Source organism: Bradysia coprophila, unplaced genomic scaffold, assembly GCF_014529535.1.
Source record: "Bradysia coprophila strain Holo2 unplaced genomic scaffold, BU_Bcop_v1 contig_358, whole genome shotgun sequence".
Lineage (NCBI taxonomy): Eukaryota > Metazoa > Arthropoda > Insecta > Diptera > Sciaridae > Bradysia > Bradysia coprophila.
In genome coordinates, this window is record NW_023503616.1 from 5,142,266 (window position 1) to 5,167,146 (window position 24,881).

At 34.7% G+C, this 24,881-nt stretch overlaps 1 protein-coding gene and 1 long non-coding RNA gene across 3 annotated transcripts in view; one reads left to right on the forward strand and one right to left on the reverse strand.

Moving 5' to 3' along the window:
- Positions 1–24,881, reverse strand: part of LOC119081525 — a 298,236-nt gene that overhangs the window by 94,050 nt on the left and 179,305 nt on the right. The window lies entirely within an intron of this gene.
- Positions 1,343–18,879, forward strand: LOC119081417. Of its 2 annotated transcripts, none has more exons than XM_037190318.1 (9): positions 1,343–1,496; positions 13,992–14,107; positions 15,336–15,478; positions 15,538–15,691; positions 16,013–16,052; positions 17,010–17,433; positions 17,499–18,290; positions 18,350–18,544; positions 18,609–18,879. In XM_037190318.1, the coding sequence occupies exons 2-9, from the start codon at positions 13,993–13,995 to the stop codon at positions 18,741–18,743; spliced, it is 1,998 nt and encodes a 665-aa protein (XP_037046213.1). In that variant the 5' UTR covers positions 1,343–1,496; position 13,992; the 3' UTR covers positions 18,744–18,879. The 2 variants fall into 2 exon arrangements, with proteins under 2 accessions (XP_037046213.1, XP_037046212.1); XM_037190317.1 differs by lacking the exon at positions 1,343–1,496 and adding an exon at positions 1,854–1,882.

Below are 24,881 nucleotides of genomic sequence, written 5' to 3' on the forward strand. Positions count from 1 at the left end.
GTGTCCACGTCAGAAAATTTTCTTGATCCGCCCCTGGCGTTTCACCCTTGAAACACATGTTCCAGGAAGGTTATTGTTGAAGATAATACATTTCTATTTATTTTTCAATTGAGCTTTATTGTGTTTCATTAAGAACTAAACTTTAAAAGAGACTTAAAAGTACAGAAGAACAATTCGTTTGAAATCTGAAACATTGTGCACACATGACGTACCTGTTTCCAGGTTTCGTAGTTTACAGAAGAACAGCAATTTCAGCACTTAAAATACTTTTTATACAAAATCAATCAAAACACTTTATATCAAGCATTTTTACAAAAAAACACACAAAGATTTACGCCGAAGTCGGTAAGACGAATGCATCTTTAACCTTAGAAGAATTTATATGAGCTTGGGACTCGTTTCGAACTGCGATCCCTTTACCAATAAAAAATAATAATTTTTAGAAGACATATTAGTTAAGGGTACATTCACAAAATGCATTCATTAAGTGGGGGGAGGGTCAGAAGAAAGTTTGTGCTTAACAAATTTTCATGAAATCGTTCAAACTTTTTTTGTGTGCGATGGTAGAGATCTGAAATTCGTAATTTTTTGTGCGCGCACTTTGTGAATGACACCTAAATTGAAGCTGTGTAAATTTGCAAAACCATTTAAACTTTAAATTTTAAACTTCGAAACCTGTCCCGAGTATAATGTGCGATTGTGTGATTGTGTTCATTGAATAAATTATTAAAAACGAATCATTTCTAGCATGGCCAAAATCTATATAGTAGAAGGTTGTAATCGTGACATTTTGCGAATTAAAATTTAAGCAATATATGCATCCAACAAACCATCAATATTGTTACCATTTTTGGCAATCAAAATTGAATAAAACCTTATTAAAAATTGGTCTGTGTTCGCTAAAAAAAAACCAGTTTGTATACCTGTACCGTGTACCGTGCTAACAGGTGAATAGTAGTTGTGTATTTATTTTAATGAATGAGTACTCCCACTCATTTGACATTGATTTTCTCTTAGAAATTACTAGTTCTGAATGGAAACGATTTGGACCTTATTGTAATGAACACTGTCATTCAAGCACACACAACTGTATTTATAATATATAAAAAAACACAGCCAGAAACAGATCTTCATCTCTAAGAAAAACATATTACGTCACCGTCTTAATGCATTATTCGCGATCACGACTTATCCATTCGGATTAATTCTTTCAATGTATTTTCGTTGAGTACTTTTTATACTCAATTCTCTCAGTGTTACGTACTTAAGCTAAAAATAAAACACCGCGACGATACATTTCTTGTTTACCATACATCGCTTAAGTAAGACGAATTTAAAATTCAAATTGACTGATCAGTCTTGCTCGAGAAATATTTCTATGCGGTTGTGTAGTCGCGTGCGTTGATTCTCTCGTTTTATTTCTGATTTTATTATTTTTTTCTTAATTTTTTTTTTGATTTCTTTTGAACGTGGATTTAAGATAAAACTTGTGAAAGGTGCGGTATTAAAAACTAATTTTTTTATGATTTTTAAGATCATCCAATTTTGTGAATAAAATTTTGTTAGTCGTCTTCTTTGATTTATTTCAACAAAAGTCTAGCATATGTCTTTTTATAATATCGTGTTATATGACACCAAAAACGTTCGTTTTCATTATAGAGTCTTATGCTGTACCAGTACCACATGAAATGCTACGAATGCATATCTTATATCAACATTTTTGATGTTTGTGAATGAGTTCTTGCATTGTTGATAATGAGAGTCATTGCTCATTAATCAAGTCTTTAGAGAAAATGTGTTCAGCTAACCGCTAGAGTGTTGAAAAAAGTGCATTATTGGATAAATTACGTAATCCATCGGTTTATTTAATGTCAATATTGAGGTATCATTTAAACCGCTCACGCAAGTATAATAATGTTGGATGAAAATTTTTTATGGTGTTGACGCCTATTGTAAACAAGAATATTTTTTTAACACAAAAGTTAGACTTGAATTGCCTTTTTGCGAGGAGCATAAATTATGTCGGAATGAACGTAACCTTGGCTGAAGCCCTTCTATATACATACATGACAGGATTTTTAAATGATTTATGAGTTTATTTTTTGCTGCTAAATATACTGATTCCCAGTTTACTTTCTGTTATTAAACACATCTAGATTTTAGCGACTGAAAATAAACGTGAAATTTGCATTTACGTCTTTGGTCGGATATATTGCGTTTGGATTTTATTAAAATTCCACATTTTCATTTAATTTTTCTTTTATATATTTTCGCACAGTTGACATAAAATTTTAACAACAAACCGTTCTAATTCTTTAATTCACTCTAATCTTTGTTCGAATTTTCGAATGACAACCATGGTTGTATCGCAACATCACTTCTGACGTCTAAATGAAACTTTACTTGTATTTACTGAACAAACAAACAAACACAGCCTGACATGTTAGCACAATAGTATATACATTACGGCATTGCTAAGAAATTGCTTGTCCGAGATATGCAGGCCTACAGCAACTAGCATAGTAGTAGAATATTTCCAATTCAAATAGAGTATAGGTTTTACTCTAATCGCCCGACCCTGAAACACTGTAAAAATGTGAAATTACACGTTCTACTGTCACAACTATTTTGTCTATTACAATCTTGGTGCTTTGACAGGCTTTACGCCATAGTAGCAATAGTAGATCTCGTCCTTGTTTAGAACCTTTTATTTTGCCAAGTGGGACATTTACAGCTCGAGTCGACGGCGAGGGATGCAACCACACAGGGCAAAATACAAAATTCTAAACAATAACGTAGGCAATTTTAGTCACTAATACCTCCGGAAAGTGAGTTTTACCGTTCATAAATGTCAATAAAGTAATGACTCATTTCCCGGTAGGCAGTGAGTAAAAATGATTTTTCACTGCTGATGTAATTGCAGTAAAAGCAATTTACTAAAATGTGTGACCGTGTGGGACCAGGTGAAACTGGTAATTCGAAATGACATCATTATTGTGATTGAAGTGCCTCATATTTTGGTATATTCATCTTACGTTCTACCTCCAATCTTCTTTTGAATCGATTTATCCCTTACATCAATGTTGAGGTTTATTGATTTCAAAATTTTCGACAGTGATGATTATGGAAGGTTTGAATTAATTAAAATAAACCTAACATTACAGTGTTGTCAGCACCAGAAATAATTCCGACAAAATTATTAATTGAATTTTACTACCAGCAGCCAACCAAAAATTTATACATAATAGCTACTGAAAGTTGTTAATGAAAATTAACACGCAAACTGTTAAATTGGTTATATTTAACGTCAACATTATCTGTATAGAAAATCCTGACTACATTGCATGTATAACATTGTTTAATGATATACACAGATATTATAGTTAAACAATTTTTACGGATACTTCATTAATTATGATGAATGAAAAGGGCAAGTGCATCGGAAATTGATCTTATGATTTCCGTGCGGTGATAATCCAGCTCTTACCAGCGCAAAGATATAATGTTTACGAAAAATAATTCAAATACATGTCATAGACAGACACCGTTTGGTACCTATCGACGGTTGAATCTCGTCTGCTAGATTAATCGTGTGAATCACATCTCTAAATTGAATATTCTTACAATGATCAGGTTATAGATAGAGAAACCAGATACATACAGAACTATAACAGCACATTCATTTTTCTTTTTAATATAAGCTTTACAATCAAAAAATATTTTCTTGAAGGAAGTTTTCAGAATTAAGATCATTGAATCTATTATTTTACTGATAGCAATGGTTCACATTAGAGTGCCATAAAAGACGACGATGTACGTAGCGAAAATGGATTACAAAGCATATAAAACCATTAACGGCTTCGCTTCCATTTCCCGTTCTTTTATATCAAAAAGACACATGAGCTCTATCTGACATAAAACATTTGCATATATGCAAATACCAGCCAACAAAGGGTGGAAAAAGTATTCTACTGCAGAATTTCTTGTTAATTCTACACCCATTTCACAAAGAAATAATGATTTTGAAAAAAAAAATAATAAAAAAAATAAATTTTCATTAAATTCACATCATAAAATGCATTCGTAAAGACCTTCGTAAAATTCCCTTCAGCTTTAATCTCAATGAAAACAATCACCACACGAGTCACGAGTACCATTTCGTTCAATTTTACGGAATTTTATTTCACAAAAAGAAGCTGTTCACCGCAGATTCTTAAAACTGAAATTTTTATTCATCGAGATGTAATTCTGGCTCACAGAACATATGGTTTTGTGTTGAATTGCCGTAAGACTCATTATTATTTTCTGTGACGCCAACGTATTAAATTGTTTTCAGCATATCGTAACGACGACCACGCAAATTTGTATATAATGAACGGTCGATATAAGGTGATAAAATGTGTCGCTTACGAATTTAAATATTTTTTATTATTGATTCCACCATTCCACGAATAAATCGTTTGCATTATTTAAGTGTTATAGAATGAAAATGAAGTCATTTCGGTTGGCTTTGTGTGGATGGAATGTTGATGGTATAGAATCGAATTTACAAAGACACAATGAATGTTTTCATCCCTAATTTGTACAGTTATTTTCCTGTTTAACTGGATTCAATGGTTACATATCTCCAGATAAGGAAAATTGTTTGAAATAATGGCAAAATAATACGCCCGCTTCTATACATTTAATTCAATTTCTTTCGAATAAAAAGAATCCACTCAGAGAGAATTTGATTTATCTGATTGTTTTGTTAATATGAGAAACGTTTGTTTGCATAAAAAAGTATTTTAATCGACCACAACAACAACAACACATTAGACTGACTTTGATTATTCACAATCATTTTTCATGTGGATTTTCCTTTTTGTTTTTCAACCTATATCTTAGCCAAATTACATGCCACACAGATAATATAGTGTGTAGTATACCGAAAAAAAATCTAAATTTAGCTTTTCATACAGAAAATAGCGATTTTGAAAGAGTCGAAGATATTTTTGAAATAATCGTACCTACTTAACACATTCATATTATTTTCAGTCAAGTCGGGAAAGAGCTATGTAAATTGTCGAATAAAAAGTACCCGCCGCAATACTTCAAAGGCTATACCTGGAAATGAACGGGATAAGTCCGACTTTACTCGACCCTAATTCTGAAATTCACATCCAATATACATAACGAGTTATTCCTGCAATGTAAACATTTATTTCTAAATAGCGACTCTTTTCAGTAGAAACGTTTAAGCTTTTACGTTTCCACGTTCACCATCTTCAACAATACAAAAGATAATCCGAACATTACGTTATAAAACCCACGTTTTATAATAAAAGCGGCCGGTTACCGTTCAGTAGAGTTACATTATGCTCGGCAAATATGTATGTGAAATACAAATGTTCCAAAGAAAGAACAGAAAATTATTCATTGTGCATTCGATTTTAGTTGTTCGTATTTTTAGAAAATTATGTAGTTGCAACGCTGTTTCGAACACATCGTTATTGTTTGTAGGGAAGATTAGTTTTTCCGTTTTTCATCAATCTTTAATCAGGTCAGATCATGATGATTACAACAATTTGCGGATAAATGATTGATTATTGCTTATTTATAAATGTTGTATTTTGTTTGCGAATCCGCTGGTAATCGAGACTAGTTTCGTTTAGAATACAACTGGAATGTAATTGCAAATATTTAGAAATTCCAAAGTGTAAATCGAAATAATTAGACCAACAAAGTTTATTTTTTTTTTTTAAATATTAGTGGATAGCAGTGGTGCTGATGATGTTTGAGTACATAAAAATATTACAATAAAATTTCTGTTTGCCTTTCCTATTAGCAAAATGAAGGAGTGATGTGTGCAATGCTTGATTTTATGTTCAATTACGTTCATTTCACTTGATTAGAATTTTTACGGTTGTTACACTAATTTCTTAATCAAATTCACGTTACCATGGGAACGAGTAAATGAGATTTTGTCAGATTATTGCTGCAGTCACTTCACATAAAATTGCTCTCACGTGTGATTTCTGCATTGGGATTCGAATGGTCGTACGAACAAATTATTGAACGAATTAGACGATTTACCACCAGTATTACTTTTTTTAGTTAAATGAAATAATGTTCGTATGAAAAGTTGCTCCATTTAGTCGTAGCTCAATATATTCCATTAGTTATACACGTGTTCATCATTCCTATAGCTTGTAACTTATTCTTATGTATTTGAAGAATGTTACAGACGTTGTAAAATATGTGAATAGTTATTAAAATTTCACGATGATGAATTTTGTTATTTCAGAGGTTTGAGGATTTTATTTCTAATGTGTATGCAACATTCGTAAGAACTAGAATCAAATCTATACCAATACTAAGTTTTTAATAGACTATAACCTTTGGTTGGTTAACCTTTCATAGACGGCAAGTATATCACGAGCACGTCGTTTCTTCCTGCAATCGTTATCGATAAGCAGGTGATCGACGCCCGTATTCAGATCTCGCTCGAATGTTCAATTACGTTTTTCTACTATTCGCAGCCAACGTAATATTTAAGAATCAAAAAATGCCCCGCAAACTAGGAGAATCTATTTTTGAGAAAATATTTTCTTGAAATTTCCCGAATTTTCTTGAAAACACTTTTCGAGAAATTCGAGAAAGTTTGCAAGAAAATTCAAGAAAATACCCATTTTCTCGAAAATAGGCACAATGCTTAACAGCTTAACTGTTTACAAAAGAAACATTTCCGCAGAACGTTCTGAAAACTACCCATTAATATAACCTACTAAATACAACTTGCTAGTGCGTCACATATAGGACATTGCCTTTATGTTATAATTATTGGCATTTACTACGATGATTACATCTTCAATTCAGAGAAAAAACTATGCCTACGATGCCAACATATTTATGTTACAAACAAAATATCGTTTCACATATTAATTCATCGGAAAACACATTGCCTCCGATTATGAATAAATCGAAACTGTTCGTTGAACATTCATTCGGATACCTTATGTGCATTGCAGAGTATAAGATTAAATTTTTATTATGTTTTTCTTAAGTCCATAGGTACTTGAACTGCGACTCTGATATGTACTTAAAACGAAAAGAAAACACACGCCACACAGCGAATGAAAAGCATATGTTTGATAAAATGCACATAACTCAGAAAGTTATCGATTTTTTTTCGTGGAAGACAAGGAAAATCTTCTTATTCGCTTGTAAATAATCGAGTGTCAATTTGTGAAGTTGTTTGATCAAATGGTCTTGCAGATACGTTTGATTGTTTATGTGTCTGGGTCGCAGGTGAGACATTTCGATTCCATTGAAATGGAATGACTTAAAGATGCGTTTCTACAGAAACATTATGGTTTTCGATATACACTTAAAAAAGTGTAAACTGTGAAAAATTGGAAATATCCGCTAATTCAAGTATGAAAATATATAAAATTTTACCTTGGGATGCTGTGTGTGTGTACATTATATAGATGAATAACATAAAGTATAAATAAAGTTGAGAGTATAATACGGTGATGTGTATAAAGACCGAAAAAAACGTGTAATGTGTCGATACATTACTCTGTTTTCGTAAAATATTCAACAAATTGTTATTTTTATCGTTATTGAACTATCTGGTTTGACCTTAGTGTTAGTTTAGTAGCAAACATGGTATACTTCTGTACACAGCAGTAATTATGTTAGTTACATTATCCAATTAATAACAAAATTTAAATTTCATTACTCCCGCTTAACAAAGAATCTTGTCTTGCTAATCATTTCCATGATAAGCTCAACACGATACTTCTTATCGAATTGTAAATATCATCATGATAACCAAGAAAATATTTGTTAAACCTTTAAACACCTAGTTCAAAATGTGGAAGAAGTAGTTATACTCACACTGATTCCTGACCATTTTTCTTCATGTGTGGTATCTCGCCAACAAACATTTTTATTGGGGGGTTGATGAACGATTTTTCTAGAGGAGTGATTACTCAGTAATCTGGAAACAAAACATTAATTCCACTTCACGTAAAGTTTCTAGAAAGTGCAATTAAATAGATAGATGGTTGTTGAAGTTTATAGTTTCAAGTTGCTTTAGTATTTTCCTTTCCAAAGATGTATGTTGCAAGGTGAATTGCAACTTTCATTATCATTACAATTTTTGGTGAAACGATTCATTTATACGAGCCAAGAACATCAAACTTGACGCTTTGAAACAAAGTTTCCACAACAGTAAACTGAAATTGTTAATTGTTTCGTGAATGCGTCTGGCGTTATTTGGGATTATACTCGGAGAATATAATTGTCTTGTGAGAATTCGATTTACAAACTTCTAATCGAAATTATTTGTTAATCTTAGTCTCTACCCCATAGTTATTCCCATAACAAAGATTAACGACCTGTTAATTACATCAAATTAATCATTTACATAATTTAGTTTCAATTAATTTACATACAATCAAAAATTAAAGTGCAAAAGTCTATAACATTTAACACTTCTTACAACGCTCCATTAGCACATTTAATTTTCAAATAAACGAAATAAAGCGATGTTTGATTGCCGATTGTCAAAACTTTAACCACATTAGCGTACATAATTATTCGAGTGGGACGTCGTTCCTGCCTCTTTATACGAAATATAAAATGTGCATATAATATAGAATAAAACCATAACACATCTCATTGTTACACGAACACATAATTCAATTTCCCAAATCAGTCATCATTTCGAATAATTGAAATATTTTAACGGAAAAGTCAATAATAGACATTTAATGGGATCGATCAAATGGAACACCTTCGGATACCACATTAAATTTCAATCTGTCGTTTGATATTTCCTATTCGGTTTTAGGATGGCATCACACAGAGAGATAGTTTATTTTATGATAATTTGTTGATTTAGTTTTTTTTTATTGTTGTTATTCCCTTGACTGAAAGTCAAGGGTCTTACGCCGGAAAATAGCCGAAAAATGTCTACACTATGATGATGATGATGTGAAAATGGAACTGTATGAAAAATGTTAGAAAAAACGTTTAAATATCTGTAAAATTTTCTGCTTGCGAGCAAGATAACTCGAGTAAAAATCAATCGATTTGGATGAAACTTTTTTTAAAATGTGTGGAATGAAAATCTTGAGGTCAAGTTCGAAGATGAGCTATATCTGACCAAGGATTCGGAAGTTATCCCAGAAAATGTATGAAAAAACGTTAAATGTCTGAAATTTTTTTTCTTGCGAGCAAGATAACTTGAGTAAAAATCAATCGATTTGGATGAAACTTTTTTTAAAATGTGTGGAATGAAAATCTTGAGGTCAAGTTCGAAGATGAGCTATATGTGACCAAGGATTCGGAAGTTCTCCCAGAAAATGAGAGTGTTTGAAATGTTATGGTGATATTTGTTAATTGATGATAATTGATAATTCCCTTGACTGAAAGTCAAGGGTCTTATGCCAGAAAATACCCTAAAATGTTAGTAACCATACAGTGTATGAAAAATTATCAAAACTTTAAATGTTTGAAATATTTTTTTTTTTTTGTCACGACGATAACTTGAGTAACTCTTAACCGATTTTGATGATTTTTTTTTTAATCGACGAGGAATGAAATTCCTGAGGTTAAGTTCGAAGATGAGCCATGTCGGGATAAGGTTCTGGAAACTATTCCAGAAAAACATGATTTTATTGATAATTTTAATTGTTGATAATTGTAATTGATAATACAGTGCTGATAATTGATATTTTGATAATTTAATATGTTGTGGTGATATTATTATATAAAATGTAACTGTAATAACTGATAATTGGTAATAATATTGTTCCCTTGGCTGAAAGTCAAGGGTCTTACGCCAGAAAATACCATAAAATGTTTGTAACTTAAAAATGTATGAAATGTGAAGGAAAACGTAATTGTTTGTAACCTATTTTTTTTGTAATCACGATAACTTGATTAATTCATAACCAATTTTTATGATTTTTTTTTAATCGACGAGGAATGGGATTCCTGAGGTTAATTTCAAAGATGGGCCATGTCGGGATAAGGTTCTGGAAACTATTCCAGAAAAACAGGATTTTACTCTGTTGATAATTGATAATACATGTTAATTGAAAATTAATATTGATAATTTAATGTGTTGTGACATTTTATGAAATGTTATGAGAAACGTAATTGTTTGTAGTCTATTTGTCACGACTTGAGATGACTTGAGTCATTCTTAACCGATTTTAATAAAATTTGTTTTAATCGACGAGGAATGGAATTCAAAGATGGACCATGTCGGGCCTAAGGATCTGAAAGCTATTCCAGAAAAATTCATTTTACGCTGCTTATAATTGATAATTATTGGTAATTGATAATTCCCTTCACTGAAATGTTTGTAACCACACAAAGATAGTTGGAAGATAGGTCATGTGGGCCTAAGTATCTGGAAACTATTCCAGAAAAACAGGATTTTACTCTGTTGACAATTGATAATTTAATGTCTTATTCCCTTGACTGGCAGAAAATAGTGAAAAATTTTGGTTCCTAAAATTATACATCTGACATTTGGAAGGTTAAGTTCGACGATAAGCTATGTGTGATCAACGCTTCGGAAGTTACCCCAAAAAATAGAAATGCAATGTAATAAATGAACAATATCATTGATATTCGATTATTGGTATTTGATATTTGATAGTTGATTTTTATATTTGATAATTAACAAGCAGCATATATCTATACAGTGAGTATATAGTATTACAAAAGTCAAGCAATTCTAACATTAGGCAACTTCGACGAGTGTGAAGGTTACGGCCCGAGCGAAGCGAGGGTCGTAATTCACACGAGTTGCGGTATCATATTGCAATATTAGACAGCTCGGCCTTGCGAGAAGTTTGCGATTAGACCAAACCTAATATTAGACAACTCACGAGTGTGAAGTTTGCGGCCCGAGCGAAGCGAGGGTCGTAATTCACACGAGTTTCGGTATAGTATTGCAATATTAGACAGCTCGGACAAGCGAGAAGTTTGCGATTAGACCAAACCTAATATTAGACAACTCTGACGAGTGTGAAGTTCACACGAGTTGCGGTATCGTACTGCAATATTAGACAGCTCGGACGAGCGAGCAGTTTGCGGCAAAGTATCAAGCAGAGTAATAGAAAAAAATAAAGCAGTTAATTTTGGCGGTGTCAAATGTCATTTTGATTTGGTAAGATTTTTACACTCGTAAAATTGCGATGAGAGCCAACGTATATTTGAAAAATAGGCACGAACGTTCTTTCAATGAAAATGTGATCACTGAAAAAGGCTTTAAAACACAATAGAATTTCATTGTGTCTTTGTCGGATGCGCTTCTTTGTCACGTTGTAGACGATTAATCTGATATGAGATGAAAAAATCAGTTAAAATAAATTAAGATATTTATAATAGTGTAATATAATTGGTTAATTATTTTGGAAAAATTATCAGTCAAGGGACCCGACCCGCCCAACAGGTGGGACCTAGTGATATATCGTCGAGATGGTAGGTCTGGAAATGTGTTGAAATTCATTGTTAGGTTTAATTTCGATTTTTTTGTGTGTTTGAAATAACCGTTGTTTGGATTTTCATTTCCTCATAAACATAAGATAGAGCTATGTTTAAAATTCAAGTGCTGTTGAATCAAAAAAAAAGAAAATTGAATTATTAGAACAATTTCCAATACATTGTTAAGTAGTCCAACGACGCTAGAAATAAGCGATGCCTTCTTACAGTAAAGAATGCATGTAAAGGCTATAAACTTTGGGGAGGTCACGCAGATCGCCATTTTATTAGATACGCGGGAACACACCTTTTCCATACAAACAAATTCACCAAAATTGAATTTGTATGGGGTGGTGAATTTTTTGTATGAAACGTGGTGTGTAACGCGAGTATCTGCATCTGCGTGACCTCCCTAAAGTATACAGCATTGAAAACAAATGAAGTAAAAGATTTTGTAGCAAAAACGTAAGTTATAATCAAATGAAGTAACAGATTTAATTATTATATCCCATTTTGCTTGTCATTGTTGACAGGTTGATCGAGTTATATGTATGTTCTGTGCGATCGTCAAATTTTCTAAAAAAAACTTTTTAAAAATATCGGTTAAAAGCTCATGTTTTTCACTTTATGGGCAATAGCTCGAGTACATTACCTATTTCTCCTGACCTTTTTATCGTGTCTAGACTCCTAATCAAAACGTCACAATGTGCTATTACAAAAGCTAATTCAAAATCAAACGCTTGAAAAAATTACAAAAATATCCACACCCGCGAAAGTTTTGTCTTTTTGACATAGTAGTTAGCAGGTACCTTAGATATTCTATTGGTACCATTTTCATAACAATTGGATCATTTGTGAAGTCGCAAGAGCCCTTAGAGTACCCCAAAAAAACCGTCTTGGACACTAACCGATATTTTTTTGCGTTAAAATTTTCTAGAGAACTCGCTGAGACAGACGATGTGGGTCAAGAAGCCCATCTTGACGTTTTAGAAAATTTGACACACCCTATGTTTATCATGCAAAAGTGAATGAATTACGTCAGTCATCCGGAAAATTGATAAATTAAATTAAAAGAACTTTAGAATTGGAATAATTAGAAAATAGCAATACGCTCTCTAGCCTTTGCAATTTACACGTAAAATTAAAAACTAGTCAACAGTGCATGATTCTACAAACAAAGAAATATGGTGGGGTTTTAACAGCGTCAAAATGAATTTTGTTTGCTAGTGAGAGTACTAGAAATAATTCCATATTTATGATTTTTGACGTGTGAATGTGCAAAATTTAAGACGGTGATGAGGGACGGATTTACAAAATATTATATCCAAGTAACATCTCACAATTATTTCACGTAATTTACTCTTAGATGGTATCCTTAGCATGTTCCTTTTCATGTAAAATAAGTGAATTGAAGGCTAAATGTTTCATCATAAATTACCGAAAAAACCACCTTCGATGCTTGACATCCTGTATACGATCAAAAATAACTCCTCAGTGTCTAACGTCATAAAACTAACTTCCCAAACATAAACACTTTTAAAATTTTCTATAAATAAACATCACAATGACACAATCTGTCTGTATGATGTACAGTTCGTCACTTGTTATCGTCAACGGGTGTGATGTATTCGCAAATGATGAAAAGCTTTTTGCAGTAATGCATTCTTTATGAACGTAAATTTCCAAAAGTAGCAACAGCAATAATTCACAGAATTTCACAGAAAGCGAAAAATGGTGTCAATGTCGCTGGATGGTTTACGGATCGTAAAAAATAAGCGTCATGATATGTATCATCATCATACAAAATTGAATTATTTGCGGCATATTGTACGCATAGCACACACATAAAGCAGAATATTATACAGTGTCTAATATGCTCGGAACATTAAGTATAAAATAGAGTTTAAAAATTGATGAAAGGACAGCAAGGTGAAATGAAAAATTGGGATACTACCCGTATAGGATGTTGGATAAATGTGTAGACTTTATTAAACATTCGTAAGGCGTATTTCAGCAAAGTTTAGCTTTCACCATCAATTTTTTTTCACATTTTCAATAAACGATTAAGGTCATCCCTAGCTCGTCCTTAACGTTTCTATCTACCTTCTACTAATCTCTACTTCTTTATGTAGTTGTCAGCATATGGCTTTGCTACATTGTGTAGCCGATTGAATAAATCCACTATCTACCTTTGAGAAAATATATTTTAAAATCGTTGAATCAGAGTGCTTTTTCACAATATTCGTTCTCACTTTCCAACAGGGCTTATTTTTGAAGAATTTTAAATCTCAAAAATGAGAAAAAATTTTCACAGAATTTTTTTCAGGAATATTCTGAAATTATCAGAATTTCTCAAAATTAAAATTTCCAAAAATAATCCCTGTTCTCCTACACGTTTCAACAATGTTTGGAGACACAATAGGAAATCCTTTTATTTAACGTGCATTCAACATTTTACAATTTAAAATTTTTGTTTGAATACTTATCTTTACAATGTACAGGATGACCACTAGACAACGCCATGAAGACTATTCAACATCCAATGTCGTTAGAGTATTACATCCAACACGACCTCTTTCACCAAACAATGGCGTCACAGACGTTGATAACAACTTGGGTGAGTCACGATTTTATTTACGAACCGTATGAGTTTAATTTCAGCAAGTTGTATTTTACACTTTTAAACAAATAAATTCGACCATTCAACAGATATATATTATCTCGGTGCATGGTGTATGTTGTTCCCATGTAGAAAATAGTTTGAGATTTAAATAAAATATGAGACAGACGTTTCTACGTATACAAATTTTGTGTTTGTAAATTATTTCGAACAAAATATGATTATGCTCTGTGCAGACGAGTATTTGTTTTGGGTGTTTGAATTGGAAAAAGAACGTTTCAAACGGATATCCTCAAATGAATTGTCTCGGAATTCGCTTTTTTTTTAATAATGAAAAAATAGTTTGGATTAATTTGCAAATTTTATGGAAAAAACCATAAATTTTGTTCTACTATAAAAACAAATCACAAAAGAAAATTCATCGCTGCTTAATAAGAAAAATATATGCCACAAAGCATGTACACGATTTTTAATATGATGTCATGTTCAAAGTACAAACGATCAATTACAGTTCACTTTGTAATTTAAAAGTAGCTGAAGAAGAGTAATTTTTCTTAGGAAACATGAACTTACCATGAGCATTATTTTTACTACCTACCCCATGCCAAAGTTTTACCATTATGTATCGATTTGCCCATGCGAAAATGAACCATTACATGCCAGCGCGCGGTAAAGTGCACTTTATGTCACTGTATTTGTGGTTACTCACTATGGAGAACTTCCCCCGTGGATAAGCAAATTTTTCCGCAGGTACGTAACATAGTATGTGGACTATTCTCGGTTCAAGTTTACATTTTCCTACGTAAAAACGAACTTTCGCATGCAGTAGGTAGTAAGCCAGAATACATTGGATGGTTTTGCTGGATGGCGCACTTGTGTCTTTCTGAGCAATTTGTTTCGGCAATTTTTTTTTCGACAAGTGTAGTTGTGTACCTCGTATTCGGATTGGATATATACTCTCTATACTCCACATTTGTCGAAAAGACGGTTACCGAAGCTTGTTGCTCAAACACACACTTGTGAGAGCACTTTTATCACAAAATTGTTGCATCATGTAATGAACTACTTTCGCAGCATCCTGCATCCAGTAACCTGCTATTATCCGCTGAATAAAATTGACTGGCAAAACATTATTATGAACCTTCGTCTACCTATCAACATCATAAAATGCACTGTTCCATTTCCGAGGAATTATAGTCATTTTGTTGTTTTTTTACCATTCCAGACTATCTCTTAGACGATCTACAATCAAGCGTTACAAATTCGAAGAACGAGAGCAGCTACTCGTCAAAATCTCGCGATGTTCAATATCTGTCGCCGTCCAACACTAGCACAATTATCAGAGAACGATCCGTTAGTCCTGGTGGTGTAAGTGGCTCATTTAATATACTCCAAACCTCCGCTAATCTTGATGAATATTTCAAAAGGAAAAACGTTCAATGTATAAGGCATCTCATTACGAATACTCATCATCCTCCAATGGTATCACGCCATCTCAGGCAGATCTGCAGAAAAATATAAATTCACTCGATACACTGTTGCTGGATTTGAAGCATGAACGAGATGCATCTTTGGATCGAGGTTTGTTTTTTGTTGTCATCAATGTTGTGTTTGCATAGTTAAGAATACCCACTTCAATGTTGACGGGGTAAAATCACAACAAAATTTACAAAATTATTGCCACATTAAACATCCACGTAATGCATAATTACGATCTAAATTAATTGTTCGTTATGTTCTCTCTCTCTCTCTCCGCTTGTTTTTCTTTTTGGCATGATTCATTTCGATGACTAGTAATAATATTGGCGCAATGAAAGTCGTTTTTCACACTCGACCACAGTGATTTTCATTAATATTCTCCTGTACGAAATCTTATTTATAGAATCGTTGTGTTGTTTACAGATAAAAATTTCTCCAACGTTGGCATCGACTCAGGATTACTGTAAGTTTAATTATTTTAAGTACCTCATTTCAGATACTCTGTTTATTACTCGCTGTGAAATTTATAGTTCAGGCTCATGTTCTACGAAATTAATTTAAGGTCAAATTAAAAACTTAGAAATGATGCATTCTGATCCTAACGAAATAGTTTTAAACATGGATTTTACGCCTAAAAAAATGTATTAAAGCGTGTTGGGCGGAAGTGTTTCCTTAGTCTGGAAAGAGTGAGAACTTTCAAGAATATTGGGCCAATGGGCTATAGCCAGGACTATAACTCTGACATTTATAGATTGATCAGGTTGAGGTGATCTGTTTCCAGATCTAATGATCCATTGCTCCCTCTTCTGTTCATCATATAAATCACCTAAAGTTTCCAGTTCCAGACAGAAACCAATCCAGCGCGATAGGTCACATTCTGGGCACTTCAGAAGGTTGAACCACACGACTTCCTAATGTCCTACGTTTCAGAATGAAAAGATTTTGCAGGCACAGTGTTCGGTAATCGCACCTACCACTTTCCTAATGCGATTCCGGTCCATGTCCAGTAGCTCTTTGACTCAATTTTTGTTGGATGTCGGAACACCCATTCTTTTATTGTACAGAATGAATGTGGTATTGGGATGATACGGTCTGGACTGAATTGCAGACGCAAAGCCTTGTTGGGCCAACTCATCTGCATTTTCGTTTCGATTTATTCTAGAGTTTCTCAGGCTCAGCTATAGGGTCACTTTTAGCTCTTTGATCAATTTCAATGTCGTAACTGGTGACATAAGTGCTTTGATCATCAACTCACTCTCTGTGCATATATGATCGCTTTTCCAACTTCTGCTTCTACTGGAACCAGTTTTAGTATTCCTTTGAGTACAGTGATCGTTTCGCTTTGAAAACACTAGCTAGGCTTCCCTCGTACATGAAACGTTCGTGTCACAGGCTGACCTTCTAACAACCATTTTTACAGTGAGCCGAATTCTCGTGTTACCAAAACAACCAGAACGTATACCTCAAACTCTACTGATGGCGTCAGCAAATCATCCATGAGCCGAGATTATAATTTATCGCCCATCATAACGACCGAAAAGACGACCACACATCAGTCGAGATCAAGAAATCGTAGTCCAGTTTATGAGAAAAATATTGAAACGAAAGTTACACGCGATGTATCTTATGAATCTGAACCGATCGTCGATAATGTTGTTTCATCGACGTCGACCATCAACCGATCGTACAACAATTACAACACAAATACGAGAAAGGTTGAACAGCAAATTGTGCCATACAACGAAATTGTCGATGTGAATACGAGCAACTTGACAAACGAATTGAACGAATTGCCATTGGCTGGAAATATTATGCCAGGACCGGGAACTAAAGTGACTACAACCGTAAGTTTGGCTGAATATGACAAGATATTAGGAGGTCCATTTCTAAACTTCTTTTCTTTGCTTAGATTAAAACTTTCACTTACGAGATTCCCGGCGATACTCAGGTGTCGACAAACAAGCATTTCAAGTATCAGAATGACACGTATAATACCAATAACACGACTACATTTGCTGAACGCGACGTTCCGCCACCAGGAAGCAATCAAACGACTATATACAAAACCGAGAACTACAATACGATCAACAGAACTGATGGTTACTCAGGCTACCCGAATGATAATCGTCCTCGCTCACCATTACCGGAACCGACAACCAACAAAACTGTCATCTACAAGCGAGAAACCCGAGACACTTCATCCAACAACGTATATCCGTCTCCGAATCGAGGATATCCTAACTCTCCACCAAGCCAATCGACCGTAGTTTACAAACATGACGTAACGAACACCAATACAAATGTTCATCATCCGCCAGCTGGTGGAGTTCCAGTTTTCCCACACGATCCTAGCCTTCCAGCTGGACATCCAGGCCCGAAGCACACGTATCTTTACAAGAAAGAAATCAGCAACACTAAAAACACTGTGTACGGACCACCCGGTAGCGGTCCACCTTATGACAGATATCCACAAAACGATTATCCGAATAATGCATTGCCGCCACAAGGATATCCAACCGAACCATCATCGACGACATACAAGTACATCACCAACACATCAACAACCACAAGAAATGTTCATGGCCATCCAGACGATCGGCAACCATTGTTGGCACCGTTCCCAACGGATGGTCTTGACCATAGTCAAGTTGATGGAACTCCTCCGAAGAGGCTCGACGATTTGTTGGCTACTTTGGGAGATGTAAGTATTACAGAATAAGTAGCCGGTTTCAGTCAGATAACGTTCGTTTGAATATGTAGCAAAATGGACGAACAGGCGACGAACCGTATACTCCCCGGAAAGAAGTAAACACATCGTTAGCTACGGGAAAAGCTGTCGCTATTGTCGAACCGAAAGTGCCTACGAAAAACATTGCTGGTCCACCTGTTTATTATCCACCAGGTCATGAACTATTTGCAAAGAATGAACAAAGTGCGGCTGCTTGGAGAGCTCAGGTAATTTTTAGAGGATTTAGTCGAAATGATGTAGTACAATTTTCTTTCTTTTTTTTTGTCCCAGGGTGGTTACGCCAATGCTCGTGGAAAGTACGAATATGAAGCTGAAAGTAAATCAAAAAGCTCTAGCAAAAGCGGTGGTGCAATGGTGCCAGTGTGTTTGCCATTATGTTGTGCCATGCCATGTGTTATTATGTAAAAAAAATGTTTGCTCAACAATCTTAATTTTGCTTCAATTTGTCTTCACACTGCGCCATCTATTGAACCCAGAACAAAAAATATTTTTTTTTAATTTTTAACTTTGTCTCCAGTTTTAATATTTTCGATTTATCAATTAAATGTAAAATGATAAAATTAATTGAGTTTCAATGAGTCATCGCAATTTTTGGCAATTAAATTATACAAAAAATGGAAAAATTATTGTGAAAATTGTAAATTTTAATGTTTAATACCAGTACGTGTATGAGTTATAATGACGGGATATTATTACAATGACTAAAAACATTATTTCATAACAAAATAACAGAAAATGTAAGAAAATAAAAAAATATTAATTCTCAAAACCAGCGGTGTTTTCCGTTTTCGCAATCTTTAAAGACTTTCTCGATTTAATCGATCATGTGTTGAAAAGTGTCTTGAGATTCATTCAACAAGTTGTTCTTTCCGTTTGCTAAAACATAACTTGAAACAAGAATAATGCGGATGACCTCATCCGATACAAGCTTTCGTTTCAAGCGCTATTTTTTAATCACTTAAATATATTTTAGTTGGAGTTCGTTGTTGTATTCTAAGCCGACTTTAAATGGTAATTATTGTTTTACTGTTGAACACGTTTTAATTTCAGAAGTTTTCTAAAAATTGGAATAATAAAACTTAAAATCTATAGCCGTAGGTTATTTGAATTGAGGTAGTTAATGTGGATGAGTTAAGCTCTCATATGCAATACAAATGAGTTAAAAGTCACAAAAGTTTAAAAAATCGAAATTTATTCATTGAAGTCGAATACATCCATCTATTTAGAGTGTTGATAATCAAGAAACATTCACTCACATTTTTTACTATACCTTAAAAGCTTTCGCAAAAAGCTTTAAGCGATATGAGCTTGTTAACGTTCGCATTACCTTATCATTGTGAATTGTTTTTGTTGTGAATGGAAACGTTCAAGTTCAATTCATGAATGCGCGAAACGAGATTTTGTCTTGGCTAACTGAAAGCTCAATTCGTTGACGAAGAAAGTTTAACATTTTAAGGGAGTGATGATAGGATTTGTACGCTTTAACACATTGAAATTAATTGCGGCTTGCCAACTTTCGGCACCCTGGACTTTACCTAAATAGTCGAGGAATGCCTCCAAATAAATTTCTAAAAATCCAAAACTAAGGCTCGGAACAGGTCGACCGCTGCCGACCTGAACCTGAAAATGACTCGACCTGAAGTTTCAGGTCAGGTTCAGGTTGCTCCAAAAGGAATGACCTGACCTGACCTGGTTTTCGAAAAACCTTAAATGACCCGAACAACCTGAATGACCTGATCTCTGACTGAGTGCAGTCTTGCTTCACAATTTTGAATTTGACGGGATAAGTTTGAGTAAATTTGAATAATTTGTTTTGCATCGCTGAAATTTTCGGATTAAGATGAAATGTAAATTTATTTCAAGAAAAAAAAAAGAAATTTGATTTTGTCAACAAGTGACAGAATTTGTTTATGAAGTATGAGTTAAGTCGAATAGAAAATATCAATTAGCGGAATCTTGATACCCAGATTTCACCAACATTGTGTTTTCTTGTAATGACGAACGGGTCGGGGTAACAATAGGAACTCCTTTGTAGAAATCTCGCTCCACAGAAATGGGCTCAGATCGAATTGTGAGGAAATCTCTCGTCATCAAGCTTAACACAGGAAAATATTTTTGGTTTGCCTTTTTGATCCACCTAAACTTTAATTGAATGAGCCAACTCAAAAATATATTAGCAATTCTCATAACATTGCATTGACGTGAAAACGTTGAAAATAGCTATAACGGCGACAGATGTAATTGGGAGGTCTAATAAACCCCCAACGCTACCGTATGTTCAAAATGTTGTATAACAATAAGTGTTGGGAATTCTACTAATTCACTACAATTTAAACACTGAGACTTGGGGATGCTGTCCCCGGAAAATGTCTTTATTGATCGATCGTACAGTTGTAACTGAGGCTTTTCCATACATATTTTTTCGTGTCACTGTTCCAGTGTACACTTAGATGTCTTTCATTTTAATGGCAATCTTGATCAGTAATTCAGCGAATGTTCATGAGATACAATTCTCAACATACTCCCACCTTGACCTTCCATAACATTGTTATTGAGGTCAACCAAATTGTCGTTCCACCCGACGACGGTTGCTTTGTATCTTCAACATACTTCCACATTGTTCAGTTATCGTCGGTACCACTGCGGTTCTGTCTTCATTGGATGCTGCCAGTCCTGCACTGACCAAACTAATCTCGATTTCTTTCTGATTTCTATTGCATGTTGTTATTCTGCCACTGACCAATTCTGATGGAGACCTCTTCTCGACACCGTTGCGAATTATTCTGATGGAGCCTTCATGTCGGTTTTACTGCCAGTTCGATACTGACCAATTTCGATGGGGAGTTTCGTCGCTGTTGCCAGTTCGCCACTGACCAATTGCGTCGTTGTGTTTCTCTTCCTTTTTTTTACGAATCGCGAAGAAACCACTTCGATGTTGCTGCCGTTTGCATTACCAATTGTCTCATTAACTGACGTTTCTTCCACGCCAGGTTGACCAGTTGACATATAGCACGTTATGCTCTGTTGAACCCCACGATTTGTGTAGAGACTTTCGTTGTTGCCTTTACCATTATCAGTCATTCGATACGACTTCATATATCTCTTGTATCGTTTTCCGTTACCATTAACATGCCACTGATTTGCCTTGACCTTCTTTTCTCATCTGTGGTTCGCTACACCATTAGCTCGCTGTTAACTCATACTATTGTCTTGAGACCTGTCATTATGGAGACCTATGGAATGTCGAATTCTTCTTTCTTTCATTGTAGTACAGCCGACAAAGTTACCATCCAAGCGTTGGGGAAGAGAATTTCGACCGATTTCAAGGTTTCTTGAGAAAATACTGCCTGTGCCCAATCCACACTCCAGTGAGCTGACTCTGGCCACATCCCCAGTAAATCTCACCCCTACTTTTGTATCGAAATCTCCAGACAATAAATTACTGTTGCCACTCCAACATTGACTGTTATTAATCAAGGTTTAACGTGGGTCACTGACTTCGACGTCTGCCTTTCTGTTTCTAAAGGACCTAACATCCATTGGTGGCCAATATACTAACTTTCATTTTGCTGAATTGATTTGCATTCTTTATCGCTTCTAACATTTTCTCAAACGGAGTCCGTATTTCCTGTATATTCGTTCGCTACGAATAATTTTCTGCTGACTCACTCGCTCCCACCGTCCAATATCATTGCTTTCGAAACAGCATTTTATCTCAACTTTCGCTTCACGCGATCTATGGGAAAGGGAAGAGTAATTATGCTGTTTGTTGGTTTTGGTGTTTGTTCTGCATATTAGATAACGCCACCCAATAAATCGTTTTACCACATTCACTTGATTTGATTCGCATGCCCCGAATCATTTCCAACTGCTGGTTTGTGAATCAACTTCTGGCGGGTGATGTTGCCGAATCAAATTCTCGTTCTTAAGCACCCGTTTTTCACGCTTAATTATCTCTCTTTAGGCTTTTGATTTCATTATCAGTACTGTTGATTCTAGCCCTTTTTATTCAATTCTGTTGCCGTTCTCAATGTTCGATCTGTTATGATAAATTTCAAGGCTTCTTGAAAGAATATTTACTGCCTGTGGCCAATCCACACTCCGTTGAGCTGACTCCGGCCACATCCCCAGTAAATATCTTACCTCTACTCTCTACCAAACGTTGACCAGACGAATCGTTTTGTTATGCTGTCAAACTTTCATTTTGCTGTCTTTCTGGAGTTCCTCAATGAATTCTGAACCTTATTAAGTTGCCGCTTACATCGCTGTATACTAGTCGTCGCTCACAACTACTCTCGCTCTTCTGTTTTTTTTTTTTCATTATCGTTCCTGTTGCCCAGTTTTCCACTCACATCGCTTGAGTAATTCCATTTTCGATCGTTCGTAATCGTCTACACAGTCAATTTCCTAGTGTCCACTTACACCAGAGCATTCTATCTACCTGACTCTATTGAAAACTGCAGCCACAAAGAGAAGCCGAAAACCCGTCCATACCACAGCACTTCTACCTCATCACCTTACTCAAACCCGCCACCGTTTCGAAAAATTTCCAATTTGTTCACACTTAAATTACAGATATCCATAATCAATTTTTTCGGAACAAGAATGAGCTCAACAAAGAAATTACAAAAAAAACCGCTGTAAAATAAGTTTGAACTATTTTCCATTTTTCTGAAACGAACCTAAAACAACAGCCTTCTTCGAAAGACAATCAACCACGAAGAAAGACGGTTCCCGAAAAAAACCCTGACCTCGAGTATGAACTCACCGACCTGAACCACTCACCTAATCTAATTCATCTATCCAACCCGAGCTACGTTTTCACTAATGTCAATAAAGTCACTCACCCGATCGAAAATGAATTGCTTCCTCCTGTTTACTCCTTGCAGCATCTCGTTCGCTTGTAGCAGGTTCAAATTAGTGACTTGATTTTTGCAGATTCTCGCTGCAAACTTTTCATAATCCAACAGCGTTGGTTCATCAAAAAGACGATTTTCCAAAACAAAAACTTATGCAACCAATCTTCATGCGGCTGGTAGACTGTTTTCATCTCTGTAGCACTCTTAGAGAACGATTTCCGATGTAGTCACACAAGGTATGCCATGTACATTTTTCACTAAAATCCTGATTCACTGCATTGATTTCAATTGTACGGCACAGAACTCGATTTCTTCTTTCCCACATTGCCAATGGACTTTATTGAAATTGACACTCAGATAGCTTTTCCGGCGTTATGAACAAATTATTCCTTAGACATCGTTTTGCGTTTCTTCTGTTTTCAGTTCAAATTTATGGTCGTAGCCGATTTCCATTCACTGATGGTTGCAATAATACTGACGCATTTTCTTTAAGTAACGCGTCGAGAATTTTCTTTTTCATTCACAAAAATTCACTGTTTGGAGCTTCTACTATTTTATACAAAATAGTTGTTTTCAGGCTGCGCCACTTGTTGGGAATTCTACTAATTCACTACAATTTAAACACTGAGACTTGGGGATGCTGTCCCCGGAAAATGTCTTTATTGATCGATCGTACAGTTGTAACTGAGGCTTTTCCATACATATTTTTTCGTGTCACTGTTCCAGTGTACACTTAGATGTCTTTCATTTTAATGGCAATCTTGATCAGTAATTCAGCGAATGTTCATGAGATACAATTCTCAACAATAAGCTCAAACAATAAGGGCAGGAAAGAGACAAAGTCTGTAGTTGCGACTGTGTAATAAAAACGCACTCTTGTCTGAAGTATGATCAATTTTTTTGAGGCTATAATTTAAACACATTATCTACGGATAATAGCGGCCTAGTCGAAAATTTTGCTTTATTTTTGCAAGTGGTTCCTGGTGGTTCCGGGTGGTTCCCGTGTTGAAATCGAAAAGATATGTATGTAAAGTGTCCTTAAATTTTGATAATGAACAAGTCGTCCATACATCATTTTGTCAAAAAACTTGAAATTTAGCCATTATAAATTTGGGTCGAAAATAAATAAATTATTGACAAATTTCAAAAGGATATGTTTTAAACTGACTCACTTTTCCTTGATAATTTTATCAAATTTGCCGTGTTCTGCGCACCGTTCCGTTATTTATACCGTAACTCATTTATAAATTACGAACCAAAAGATTTTCAAATAAATTTTGGTCATTTTGACTTTGCCGCTATTACCCGTAGAGTCTATGTTGTTTGTATTGAGGCTATTTAATCAGATCGATTCAGGTCGGTCAGGTCAGGTTCAGGTTTTTACCTGATCAACAATTCAGGTTTTCAGGTCAATCAGGTCAGATCAAAATTGAATAAACAGGTTTCAGGTCAACTCAGGTTCAAGTGACCTGCTTCAGGTTTCAGGTTGACCTGATTCCGAGCCTTATCCAAAACTGAATTCTAGATTTTTAGAAATTTATTTGGAGGCATTCCACGACTATTTAAGTAAAGTGCAGGGTTCCGAAAATTGACAAGCCGCAATTATTTTGAATGTGTTAAGGAAATGGTAACAACAATCGTATCAATTTCTACGTAGGGCTAAGAGTTTACCTAGTGAAAAACA